The 14,306-nt window shown below is 34.3% G+C and overlaps 1 protein-coding gene across 1 annotated transcript in view; it reads left to right on the top strand.

The window, feature by feature from the left end:
- The window catches only part of LOC18604822 (U5 small nuclear ribonucleoprotein helicase), a 38,947-nt gene extending 24,950 nt beyond the window's left edge, over nt 1-13,997 (top strand). Inside the window, exons 36-49 of the mRNA XM_018117714.2 lie at nt 4,856-5,005; nt 5,088-5,279; nt 5,368-5,433; nt 7,636-7,791; nt 7,891-8,034; nt 9,141-9,208; nt 9,306-9,471; nt 9,568-9,630; nt 11,148-11,243; nt 11,493-11,660; nt 12,263-12,433; nt 12,799-12,948; nt 13,016-13,147; nt 13,577-13,997. Coding sequence (XP_017973203.2) covers nt 4,856-5,005; nt 5,088-5,279; nt 5,368-5,433; nt 7,636-7,791; nt 7,891-8,034; nt 9,141-9,208; nt 9,306-9,471; nt 9,568-9,630; nt 11,148-11,243; nt 11,493-11,660; nt 12,263-12,433; nt 12,799-12,948; nt 13,016-13,147; nt 13,577-13,684 — 1,830 coding nt within the window. The 3' untranslated portion in view covers nt 13,685-13,997. The remainder of the gene's footprint in view (nt 1-4,855; nt 5,006-5,087; nt 5,280-5,367; nt 5,434-7,635; nt 7,792-7,890; nt 8,035-9,140; nt 9,209-9,305; nt 9,472-9,567; nt 9,631-11,147; nt 11,244-11,492; nt 11,661-12,262; nt 12,434-12,798; nt 12,949-13,015; nt 13,148-13,576) is intronic.
- The last annotated feature ends 309 nt before the right edge of the window (nt 13,998-14,306 follow it).

Here is a 14,306-nt window from a genome sequence, read left to right as displayed (position 1 = left end):
GTTTAATGGCTAAGATACCCTCAATAGATTTACAAAATCACAACTCTGTCCCATATAAAAAGTTCTAATTTTCTCTCTTTCTCCTCTCTCAGCTGGTCTTCCCCTGTCTACCCCTCCTCTTCCCCTCTCTCTCCGCAAGTTTGCAACCGTCCTCCTCCACAGCCACTGTCGTCCTCCGTTGTTGTCATCATCAAGTTCTCTATTGTCGGCCATCAAATAAACCATGGTGATGTTGGAGTGCTGATTTGATGATGGTTGTAGCCAAATCTAGCCATTGGAGTGCCAATCTGGTCACAGGAAGCGCCAGATCTGGTGGCCAAGGCCAACGCCAAATTAGCTCTCCAACGTCCGAAGAGAAAAAGGAAAGACGAGAAAAAAAATGAAAAATGAAAAAAAAAAAAAAATTATATCAATTAATAAATTATTAATTTTTAATGAAAATAGAAATTAAAAGATTAAAAAATAAAAAATACAAATAGAGAAAAATACTCAAATAATGAAAGTAAAAATTATATAAATTATTTAATAATTTAATAATAAATTATTGATGTTTAATGAAAATGTAAATTAAAAGATTAAGACATGAAAAATACAAATAGAGAAAAATGATTCAAATTGTTAAAATTAAAAATCATACAACTAATTTAATAATAAATTATTCAATAATTTAATAATAAATTAAAAATATTAATAATTTATATTAATAATTTAATAATAAATTATTGATATCTAATGAAAATAGAATTTATTTTTGTTTTTGATGAAAATAAATTTTATTATAAAAAAGGATAGTTTTGTCATTTTATCATTTATTCTTAGATTATTCCAAAGTTATTCTCACCAATCAAACATTCAAATAAGCCATAATAGCAATTCCTACCCTATTTTACTACATGCTGGGTTCAAAGAAATGATTTTCTTCTTTTTTTAAAAGGTAATATGAATTTGTATTTAATCTATCAAAAGACAATTTACATTTTTTTTAGGAAAAAATTGAAGGCCATCTTTTTATTTTCAAAGATATGATTTTCTATTTAATATATCAAAAGACATAACTTCCTTTTTTTTTTAGAAAAAAATGGAAGACTATCTTTTTAATTTCAAAGACAAGCATTTATTTAATATATCAAAAAACATGATTTTCTATTTCTACTAGTTTTTTCATTTTTTTCCCAAATATTTCTTCTCCAATATTTTTTCTAAACACAAGTGTAAATGATTCATAATATGTGAAGAATTGGCTAAAAATAAACATCTATACACAAATTTAATTGATTATGATGGATAAAATATAATATAATTAAATTATATTTTAAAATAATTATCCATTTATAAAAATGAGAGTAAATTATAATTATTTTTAGTAATTGGGATAAAATATAATTATGATGGATAATTGTCTTTTGGGATAAATGTGTATTTAAATGATAATAAGGATAATTTTATTTTTTAATGAAAATAAATGTTAATATGGTCAAGGGTATTTCTGTCTTTTTATCACCTATTCCTTTCTTATTCCAATCTTATTTCTATCAACCAAACACTGCAATAAGTCATAATAGCAATTCCTGCTCTATTCCATTCATAATACCAAATAAAGTAATAACTATTCTATTCTATTCCCACTTTATTCTATTCCCACAGAATAACAATTCTATTCCATTCTTGTCTATTCCGAGAACCAAACGTGCAGTAAGGTTCTAGCAACTTTCATAAGATGACGGTACTTTCTCTTTGATACTCAATTATGTTGATGAGTAATAATACACGAAGATTGATGAAAAATGCCATTTTGTATCATGTAAGAGGTAAAACATTCAGAGAAATACTCTTTAGCATTATCACTATGGAGGATGCGAATGTTAGAGAGAAATTGAGGGCAAATTTCTTCATGATTCAACACACATGGAAACAACTCAAACCTAGATTTTATTAAATTTAATCGAGTATTTCTTGAAAAATCATCAACAAATGCATCAAAATGCTTAAACGATTTTCTGAAGTCACAGGACATGGACCTCAAACATCAAAATGAACTAACTCAAAGAGAGACGTAGCCCTCTTATTGACTCTAGACACATGGCAGATGATGGTGCTTGGCAAACTCACAAGTCTCATATGGTAAACTAGGCAGAGATGTCAAATCAACATGCATTTTCTTCAACACTGATAGAGACGGATGACCAAGTTGGCAGTGAAGTTGGAAATGGGCAAGATCATTACAACAAGCAATTGATGCACCAGCAGAAGGAAGAGCAACGACTACTTCATCTAGTAGAAGTAATCCATTTGATTCACTCCCACTACCAGTAATCTTCCAAGTCAAAAGATCCTAGAAGGCAACACAACAATGTAAGGCTTTAGTTATTTGGTTAATTGACAAGTTAAATGGAAAATTAGGAAAATACAAAACTGAAGATAAAGGCAATGAAGGAGTTACGACTCACTACCACTACCTAAGACTTTAATAGTTGATCTATTAGCAAGAGTGACAATAGTACAATGATTGGAATGTCTAGAAGTGGAAAAAATACCTAAATTTCCTGTCATATGGTCAGTGGCACCTGAGTCAATGACCTAGCGATGAGAGGAAGAAGAAAGACATGCTGTGGGATTACCTCACTTAACTAAGCTAGCAATAGAAGAGGATGAAAGCTATTGAGACTTCTAGAACTGATTAAACCTAGAAAAGTCCTTATCAAACTACTGTACGGCGTTTAAGGTGGGGTGTAGCGAAGTCACCAACTTGTGATGCGATATGAGCAAATTTAGAGGGGGTTGATATTGTTGTTGTTGCCCCTGTGAAGGAGATTGATAATGCTAATTTTGTTGTCTTATAGGGGTTTAGAGGTCTGATTCCTGAGGTGACCTTGTTCTCAACTGTTATCAACATATTCCTGGACCTCCATGACCTCTTTTAAAATTGCCTTTTCCCCTACCTGATCCTTCTCTTTATCCACTGCCAAACCAACTAGTACCCTATGAGGCTAAGGCAGATTGATCGGACACATCACTAGTAGTAGGAAAACTTTCCTTGGTAGCACTCAGTACAGTTGTAACCACATCAAACAAAAAAGAAACATCCTTGTTAGCCAAGAGCTGAGATCAAATCACGCCATACTTTGAATCTAAACCATATAGCCAGCCAAAGCCAAGTAGTCTTTCATGTTAGCCACATTAGTAGAAAGTGGCGTGGTGGTGTAGAAATCTTCAATAGCACGCTTATAATCATAGTAATAATCCATAATTGTCCATTCATTCTTACTTGGACAACTAACCTCTTGTTATAAACTGTACAGTCTCGTCATATTCTTTGTACCTGAAAAACAATCATGTAATAACTCCCATAACTCTTTAACTGTCGTAGTTTGTTGCATTGAAAGAACCATTTTTCTATCAATACAATTAACAATCAAAGAAAACAATCTTCCATCATCTGTTATCCATAACTTGGTAGCATTTTCTTTATTTTGATAGGGTTCAGTAAAATGTGCTTCCTTTCCAAGCCTTTTTGCATTAACTTTCACTAGAAACTTCCATTCTACAAAATTTGAACCATCTCTGGCCAGCATAACATCAACTATTTTGTGATGGGAGGACACAACCTCAACACTTTTACTACCTTTTGACGCCATCTCACTGACCCTCAAACACCATTAATGAAACAATCAACTCATATTCAACTAACAGGCCCATCAATCTCAGTAGAACCCAATCCACATAGTCAGAACGATTCAACGAGTACGTTTTTTTTTTTTTCTTTTATGTCTTTAGGTTTTGGGTAAGTAGGCTCTAATACCATGTAAATTTTTCTTTTTGTATAGAAGACAAAAGTCTATCTCCACAATATGGAGGGCTATTTTATTTATAATAGCATAGAAAATGTGAAAAAGATTAAAGTAACCCTAAACCTACATATGTCATAACAATATAAATCGTAGACTTTAACAAGATTTATGGCAAAGTCAAGTGTTCGATTCTGTTAGAAAATTAGAGCTGCCATCTGACCCTACTTTTAGCACCGTGGAGTACTCGGATATAATAAATGATGAAAAAGGGGCTTCAATCGAGGCTGAAATTGAGTAAAAGTTTGCAAACAGTTGGTGTTGGGCTTGTCAAAATGTTTGGCTCTGCAAGCTTGAGTTAGATATTGGAGCTTCTTAAGATAAACTTTCTGAGCTTCGTAGTATTTGATTCAAATGCCCACAGGATTAGCTTGTTTAATGATATGTTAATGACTTGTTTGTAATTTTTATTTTTTCTCTATATAGTATATGTCTACACACACATACACAAATATAGTTATTATGTCTTTTATGATTGTGACTTAATTATTAATCTAAATTTTTGTGTTGGCTCACACTTGCAGCAGCTCCTATCAGGTAGGAGATTAATTTGAGCCTAGCTCACCTAGATCAAGCTTTTATGAAATGTTCTTCAATGAAGCTTGAACATAAAGTATGAGCTTGAGTGTGTTTGAGCCTGAGCCTTAGTTTCAAAGTTTTTATCTTGATCTAATCGTGTGCTTCTTAAAGCTTGTTCCAGCTTTGCTTGATTCCAACCTCTAGACTTAAGGGACCATCTGCTTAAGTGACCATGACTATTACTTACCACTGATGTATTAACTAGACACATTATGTTTTTACTTCTTGAGAATGTCCATTACTTGCCACTGAAGTATCAAGTGGACACATTTATATTTTGACTTTCTGAGAATCTGTTTGACCTGGGTTTTGAGCAAATATTGGAGGGTAGTGCTTCATTTCATTTTTCACATATCTAGTTGATATGGAAGTGAACAGGAGCCTTACATACAACTATCTTTTCAATTCTGAGCTCTTGCCTTTTGGAACAGGGATATCCTGGAAAGTACTACTGCCCAAGGATGAATAGCATGAACAAACCAGCATATGCTGCAATATGCACCCATTCACCAACAAAACCAGTTCTTATTTTTGTTTCATCTCGGCGTCAGACAAGGCTCACTGCTTTGGACCTTATTCAGGTGAGATCTGTATTTCATTGGGAATGTCTATAGTTCCATGGCTTTCCCGGTGTTAAATTTCTCTATTTCATTTGAACTGAAGTTTGCAGCATCAGATGAAAATCCGAGGCAATTTTTGAGCATGCCAGAAGAAGCTCTGCAGATGGTGCTTTCCCAGGTCACTGATCAGAACCTGAGGCACACTTTACAGTTTGGCATTGGGTTGCATCATGCTGGACTGAACGACAAAGATAGATCTCTGGTTGAGGAACTTTTCGCAAACAACAAGATTCAGGCAGTTCTCCATCACCTGACTGGTCGTTCTTACTTGGCAAAGATGTTAATTTTAACATAAATGATTTTTTTTGCTTTCCTAAATACAGGTTTTGGTTTGTACAAGCACATTGGCGTGGGGTGTAAATCTTCCAGCCCATTTGGTAATTATAAAGGTGAGGGAAACATTACCTGTGATGTGTTCAAGAAGTCCTGGAAGTGTTATCTGGTTTTTCAGGTTAAAAATTTCAAGAATTTAAAAGATAATAGCCATTTTAATTTGGGTAAAATACTCTATCACCCCTAACTTTTAATCATAATTACACACAAATCCATTAGTTTGCAAAATAGACACTCCACCCTAAACAACTAAACGGTGTTAAATTTAAATTGAAATGTCTAAAATGTCCTCTTTTTTTATTTTTTTGACCAGTCGGTGACCGGATCTGGCTCAAATCTGACCAAATTTCTCAAGGAGCACCCGATCTGGTACTCCCTAGATCGGTGCTCCCCAGGGAACACTGGATCTGTGCTCCTTGGGGAGCACCCAATCGGTGCTCCCAAAGAGCACCCATGATGGGTGTTCCTAGGGAGCACTGATTTGGTGCTCCCTCTGGGGGGAGGGAGATCCGGCTTCTGCTAGATCTAACAAGATAGGAAATTGTTTTTCAAGAGAAAAAAAATTAAAAATAAAAAAATATAATTTATATATTATGGTAATTTTTAAAATTGATGAAGGGTAAAATTGTTTTTTCAATATTACCACGTTATCAAAATAACGGAAATATTAACGGTGGACTAATAGTTGGACTTATGCGTCCAGCGAAAAATATTCTTTTGGAGCGAATTGTCTATTTTAAAAACTAATAGACCCACATGGAATTATGACTAAAAGTTAAGGAGGTGAGGGTATTTTACCCTTTTAATTTTGTTACATGCCTTCAAATTTTATTTTTTTTTTTTGAGTTTTGATGTAGAACAAGTAGGGGAAATAGATAGATAACAGAAATTAGAGGGGAAATCGGAGATAGGCAGAAGCAATTAGGCAAAAACAGAGGAAATAGGTAGCAACAGAAGATTTGGGGGAGAAAACCAGAAAGAATAACAAAGGGAGAAAATCACAACGCTCAATATCTCAAAATCTCAAATATTGACCATCCAAAAGCTAATCAAAACCAAAAGTAACATGGATATTTATTGGCTAAACCCTAAATTTAAAAAATACCAACTCTAACCGTAAAACCCTAATACTTGAAATAACCTAAGAATAGCCTAAATATATGTAAAAATTTCAATTAAACCTGTAAAATATAAAATAAAATCCTAGATAATTTAATCCCTCAACTAGCATATCTTCATTCTCCATCAAGTTTCCTATGCGATATTTCTAATATTTTCCTGCATGAAAAAGCTTATTGTAATTTGAGTGGTTGCAACTGTTCTTGGACTGAGCCGAGAATATTTTGCATGAACAACAATTTACTTGTTTTTAGATCATGGATCTCATATCAGGTGGAAAAAGAATTATTCTTTCATCTTTAGTTCGTTGAACTAGGTAGAATATAATATTCCTACGAGAATTTAAGGTGATGTACACAAATGTTGGATCCATAATAGTAGAGATGCTTTCTCATCAGTTCGCCATATAACATCTGCTAGAGGTTGCTGGCTCTGTTTTTGAAATTTTCAGTCTTCGGTGTAACGTTGTGGTTATATTTGTTGTCTTTATGTATAAACCCTCTCTATTTAACAATGTTCCCAAATAGAAATCTGAGGAAGCAAGTTACCCTTGGCATTATAAGCTGTAAGGCTTGAGGTAAAATGCTTTACTCTTTTGTTCTATTTTTACATGTGTACTAAAGTCATGCAGATATGGTGGGTGGGAAAGTAGGGGAAAAATTAAATGAATGAATACTTATAATCAAGAAAAAATTTAGTTTTAGAATATTGCTCAACATACAAGCATAGAGGTAGAAAAATGGCTTGTAAAATCATTAGTGTGATCAAGTAGAAATGATAAGGAATGCACTTGTGTTGTGTTTATTGGTGTGTGTCGAGTCACCCATGCTAGGGAGGTCTTGGGCTTATTATATAGATTGATGGTTTTCTTTAATTGTTAGTTTCTTGGGTTGAGGCCCAGGGCTGTGACAATTGCCATTAGTTGAGAGGAAGCAGTGGCATGATAAGGGCATCACTTGCTGACTAATTTCATGATGCAAGTGGAGCCCCAGCATGAGCTATATTGTTCCTGTGTGCTTTAGAGATATGTTGACTTTACATGACCTGGCCCTAAGAAGTGGTTTTTAATTCTTTGGGATAGTTGATTCCTTTTCCCCTTGGATAATTCTATTTTACCAAATGTTGTTTTAATGTCACAGGGAACAGAGTATTATGATGGGAAAACAAAAAGATATGTCGATTTCCCTATTACAGATATTTTGCAAATGATGGGTCGTGCAGGTCGTCCACAATATGATCAACATGGGAAGGCAGTCATTCTTGTTCATGAACCCAAAAAGAGCTTCTACAAAAAGGTTAAACAAAAATAAGTGACCATTTTCTTTGCTAATTTGACTGTGTTCTTTATGGCAAGAGAGTGCCTGGCCTAACCATTTCTTGTTTTTACCATGCAGTTTCTATATGAACCATTTCCAGTTGAGAGTAGCCTGAGGGAGCAGTTGCATGATCATATAAATGCAGAGATTGTTTCTGGAACTATTTGCCATAAAGAAGATGCTGTGCATTATCTTACTTGGACCTACTTATTCCGCAGACTGGTATGCTTTTGGTTATCATCACCTAGAACAGAAAGAAACGTGGTGTGATATTGTCATGGTCTTTAGTCTACTCATTAACATGGTGATGAGATAAATGCAAGTTGTAAAGATAGTTTGTTGCAATAATGGTCATTTTGTGCATAACTTTTGCCTAGTCCTTGCTTAGATTTAAATAAGGTTATACTGTCTGAGAATTACTGTTTAGTTCTCATATGTGTAACATCTCCCTTCTGGTAACTCTGGGTGGTTAATCTGCCATCGTAGTATTTGAGCTCTTTAACACCCGGTCCCTTTATTTGGTAAGAAAGAAGAAAAACTTTAGGAATACTGCATGCATAGTTTGACTTTATGTCTTAGCTTATCATATGATTTATACCTAGAAATGCAGCCTTTTAAAACTTTTTCTTGCCCTGATGTTTCAGCTACTTATTTACTTTTTAGTTGAGTGTTTCATGTTGATACTGAGAAAATCATGGGATAATGGATCTATTGCAATGTTTGTTTTATTACTTAATCAATAGCGCGGCCACGGTTGCTGTAGGTTAGTGATGAAGTTGCATTTCCTGGATGCAACTTTAGGGTGAAATTAATATTAACTTCTGCAGAGAGGGCCTGTTTTGTAAATTTCTTAGGTTGGATTGGACAATTCAGTGGTAAAATAATTGCAATTTCTGTTTAGAATTCACCCCTTAGCTGCTTTTGGGGCAATGTATGTTAGCACCTCTCTCCTCTTAGTAATATTTTGTTATCATACCCCACATGTTTATACTATATTAATGCCTGCATGAGTAACTATTTGTGGTTCTTTAGAAATAATTGGATACATGGTGAGAAGCCTCTTAAGTGGAGAAGAATGAAAATCTTGTAATTTTATTCTTGATTATATGGGATCTAAGAAGAAATTGAGTAAATTTCCAAGATACTGCTTCCTGGGCCATGTCCTGTGCCCAACACCACCCTCTTTTTGGCACCCATCTTCTTTTGGGGAGGAGGGCCTTGGGGACTTCAAATGTCAAGACACCCTCAATATTGATGTTACTTTTTCTCTTTTAGTGACAATTTTTTATTTACCTATGAGAGTTCTTATGGGCAAACTTTTATAACAGATGGTTAATCCAGCCTACTATGGCTTGGAGAGCGCAGAAGATGAAACACTAAGTTCTTACTTGTCCAGGTACCAAGCTGTTGAAGAGATCTCTTGGGTCCTTCCCTGCTAGGATAAATCCTTTTCCGTTTTAGTGCTGTGCTGAGTGACTAATTATCTTTGGCAGATTGGTGCATAGCACCTTTGAGGATCTGGAAGATAGTGGGTGCATTAAGATGACTGAGGACAATGTAGAGCCTATGATGTTGGGTACAATAGCATCTCAGTATTACCTTAGCTACATGACTGTATCAATGTTTGGGTCAAACATTGGGCCAGATACATCTCTTGAAGTAAGTAAAAACAGTTGATCATTGACTAATATTGGCATTTTTTTTTACTACAAATCACCGATCTTGATTTGTTTTTAAAAAAATATTTTATAACAGGTGTTTTTGCACGTTTTGTCTGGTGCTTCTGAGTATAATGAACTTCCTGTGCGGCATAATGAGGTAATTTTACATCTCATATATTGTTAATTATTTGCATGGTTAAGCAGTCACAAGCTTGGAGAGCACTGTTGAACGCAAACTTACAGTGGTATAATGGGTTTTTTGTGATAACATGTTCCCAATCACATTTACTAATGAGATTTTGTCACTTTGAGTGTTTATTTGGCTTGGAAATTGGTGATCCCTCTCTCTCTCTCTCTTGTGTTATTTTATTTCCCCTTTTGGGGCTTTTTTTGTTTTTTTCTTTTGCATGGTGTCTGTGTCTCTTGAGTTGTAATCAATGCCTCTTTGTTTAAACCTTTTCCTAAACATGTTGAATACAATGTCTGGATGTGTATCTATCAGTTATTATCATATTCTGGTAAAGTATAGAATACCCAAATTGGGTAGATGCAGGAAATAATTAGAATAAATCCTGGATGTGACAGTAGAGAGTACTGAGAGAAGATGTTGGTGTAAAAGCTGTTAAATGTGTTCTCTAAATCAAGATGCATATATTACAAAATGAATACATCCCAGTTTAGACCTATAAAAATGGGGGAAAAAAATCCCTGCATGGAGACTTTTAAAGAAAACAAGAACAGAAGCATAGATTTCCTCTGAATTTTCATTATGGAATAAGTTGTTTAAGGCCAAGGAATTCTAATATTTGATGCTTTATTGAATTTTGTGAGTTACTAGATCGTTTAGAAGAACAGATTTTCTCGTGGCTAAGCAATAGTGTAAATTACTGAATACTCACTCAGTCCCATTTTCTTAGTCCATATTTCCTTTCTGAGACATCTCCAAAAACTCTATCCTCTTCACATTTTGCTACAGTTATACTCTTAATTGTTTTAAGAAACTTTTTTTCTTTTTAACTGTATGGTGTGAAAAACATTTAGCATTAATATTATAGAAATTTAAGATTTCAATGCAAAAAGAAAGCTTTTTTGCTAGTCTTCATGCGAAGTCTGACCGCATGAATATAAAAAAAGGCTTATGATTTTTCTTTTTAAATCATGGATTCATAGATGCATCAATCATTTTAAATACACAAATAAGGTTTCCTTAGTAGTTTTCAAGGGCTTGAGATATTTTATTCACTGAAAAGAATAAGGATTTTCAGAAGCCTAACCTTTTTTCTTTTAAATATTATAAAAAACTAGAAATAGTTTTTGAGTTATATGAGACTGTCTCCTGGTTAAGAGAAAAAGTACTTTAGAATTGATCTGCTATCTTCTTTGGTGACTCATGCTAGAATTCAATATCATTATTTTCAAGCAGTCTGTTCGTGATAAGCTTTGTTCTTTTTAATAGATTAAATTGATAAGTATAACTTTGTGATATCTAGTATCCTTTTTTTTTAATTTTATACCTTGTTAATTATGATCTCATGCCACAATTGGATCAAATATGCCAGGTAATATTTGTTGTATAAAAATTATTGGTTATTATGCTTGTATTTTGAATTCTATGTGATGGACAGATGAGATGTTTATCTTCACCTTCAAATAAATCTTGCTTTTGCATCGCAGGAAAATTATAATGAAGCATTATCTAAGAGAGTCCGGTATATGGTGGATCAGAATCACCTTGATGATCCACATGTCAAAGCAAACCTTCTCTTTCAGGTCTGAGTTATTTCTGACTCTTTTTTTAGCATGATTAGAACCATCATTTTCATTTGTTTTCCACATACATAATGTATGCATATTTAGCATGCATGCACACATACATACAAGTGCATCTTATTGACATACATATGCATTCATCCATCCATCCATGCATGCATATATCCTCCTTTTATCTTTGTTTTACTCCCAATGTTCTTGAATTTCCTTATTTTGTTATCTGATCAATGCATAAATTTTGGAGTTCAGGCACATTTTTCGCAGTTGGATTTACCAATCAGTGACTATGTCACTGACTTAAAATCAGTGTTGGATCAAAGCATACGCATCATTCAAGCCATGATAGATATATGTGCCAATAGTGGATGGCTTACAAGCTCGATTGCTTGCATGCATCTTTTGCAGATGGTCATGCAGGTATTACTCTTTATATCTGATTTTTTCCCCCAATCAGATAATAAATTTTACATTTTGGTTTGAGTGTTGGTGCATGGTTTCAGAACTAAAGGTTTGTATCATGCTGTATGGTTTGCCCTTCCAGTCATAGGTCTTTGAAACCTGTAGGAATAACTCTTGTGAATAAATGTTTGAGTCATTAATTGCTTTGTTTATTAAGTTCAGAATCAACGGAGATGAAAGATGTAGCTTGCTGAAAAGGGGTCCTAGCTCAGCTATGAGCACATGATATTTGTTTTAATTGTTTTAAGGTTTTGGTTTATCATTCATTTCTACCTAAAACATTTATGATTATGAAATATTCCTTTCCACAGTTATTCCAGATATTCCAGTGTTTTAAAACTTTTAATTATGTTCCACCAATAAGTAACAGAAAGCGAAGCTATTCCAACATGATTTCTATGGTGGAAGGTGAACTGTAATTGGTTTTTAAATCTCATATTTACTAACGCTAATGAAGTTTCTAATCCCAGAATCCAGATAAATTTTCTCATTTTTAATAAAATTGTTTGGAACAAATATCGCTTTCCTCTGTCTTCATTCTGACAATTCGGTTGTTCCAGGGTTTGTGGTTTGATCAGGATTCTGCCCTGTGGATGTTGCCGTGCATGAATAATGAACTTGCTGGTGCATTGAGCAAGGGAGGAATTTCCAGTGTGCAACAACTATTAGATCTTCCTAAGGCAACATTGCAAACTGTGATCGGAAATTTTCCTGCTTCAAAATTATGTCAGGTGCACATTTTTGCGAATATAATGCTTAGATATAGTGCATCATACTGTCTTTGAGTTGCATGGTTAACTACTAAGTCTTGTTATGTTGGCATTAATTCCTTGGTCAGTGCACCCATTCCTCTTCTCTGCTCCAAGTTTCTGTGTTCCTAGCTTGATTTTGTAGAAATCCCTTGTGTTCCTGTGATATCTAGAGTCACTTAGGTTATTAACTGGTACCCTAATAAAAGGTGTTAGTCAATATCTAGAAAATTGGTGCTTGGATATTAGCCTCCAACTGGGAAAATGGTGTCACTTGAATTTATTTTTGATGTGTAGACATACCCTCTGATTACCTTGGTTTTTCCTGTGTTCTTATTTTTAATTAGGATCTGCAGTATTTCCCCCATATACAAATGAAATTAAAACTGCTGAAGAAGGGCCCAGAGAGTGAAAAGTCTCTCCAACTGAACATCAGATTGGAGAAGACAAATTTAAGGCGGAATGCATCAAGGGCATTTGCCCCTCGATTCCCTAAGGTAAAGTGTTAATGTTTCTTTAATTTCTTGTTTAGAAACACAAACTAAGCTAGATGTTCTGTTGCAGCTTAAAGATGAAGCATGGTGGTTGATTCTCGGTAACACCTTTACTTCTGAATTATATGCTCTGAAGAGAGTTTCTTTCTCTGATCGCTTAGTTACCCACATGGAGTTACCATCAGATGTGACCACGTTTCAGGTATTAAGGCCTTTAAATGCTTCTCTCTTTTGAAAAATAAAATCATGTGCTTTTCGCTGAATAATTTTCTCAGAAGAAGAGTTGTGTAGCAGTATGTGAATTAATTTAGTGAAGAATAGATGCATGACCTAATAAATCTGCTGTTTCATGTTGAAGGCTGAGGTGCATATTCGCTATTACTGATTGCATTTGGCGATATATTGTATTACATATGTTTTTCCTGGAAATTAATATGATAAAAGAAGAGTTGTTTAGCAGTTATTGGGTAAAGAATTGATAGGCTGACTTACTATGCATCATTTGTTTTCTGCTGGAGGAAGAGCATTTGACATATGTATATGATTTGCAGAGGTGAAATTGATCCTCAAATGCATAAACCATGGAATTAAATCTTGTTAGTTAATAAGTGGAGACTGTTCTGTTTTCCAGGGGATGAAACTGATTATAGTTTCAGATTGCTATCTTGGTTTTGAACAAGAACATTCCATTGAAAAACTTGCTGCACAATGCTTGGAAGTTGGAACCAAGACCGTTTAAGATTCATCAAATTCAACATCTAGAGTAAATCTGCAGGGCCGATATCTGGAGAAACACTCTCCTTTTCTCTCAAGGCATACTATAAGTCATTTTGTTGGGACTTTCTATCCAACGTAAGTTGACAAGCCTGACAGTGCCAGATGATAGATACCTGAAGTTTATGAAAGTTAAGTAGAGCATTATAGATATGTACAGAAATTTTTGCTGCAGTTTGTATGGCTTTTGCCAGGCAAAAGGTATGCAAACTTTAACTGATGCTGTAATACTCCATGGCCATGTTTGATACTTGAAAATCTTAGATGTGTTCCAATCATGTATGTGCCTTTGAATTTTGATTCTCTGCTTTTTGGAATATGAATATCGTACTTGTGATAATTAAAATGCAACAGAAACAGAACGGAGAAAACCTCAGGATGGCGTTGGCTTGGAAACAAGTTTACCACATCAGTTTTAGAGGTCTATTTTCTAGTTCTGTTTATGAAGTTTTGAGACATGTTTTTGTTAATGACAAGAAAAGAAAAACATGTCAAGCATTTTGAGCATATATGAGGAAGCCCTGAAGGAGTTGGGGATTCAGAATGTTTTCCAACTTAAGATGACAAAGTTCCGGTTCCTGCAGAAC

The sequence above is a fragment of the Theobroma cacao genome, chromosome 3 (assembly GCF_053813885.1).
Source record: "Theobroma cacao isolate CCN51 chromosome 3, ASM5381388v1, whole genome shotgun sequence".
Classification (NCBI taxonomy): Eukaryota; Viridiplantae; Streptophyta; class Magnoliopsida; order Malvales; family Malvaceae; genus Theobroma; species Theobroma cacao.
This window is presented reverse-complemented; position numbering and strand designations above follow the sequence as displayed.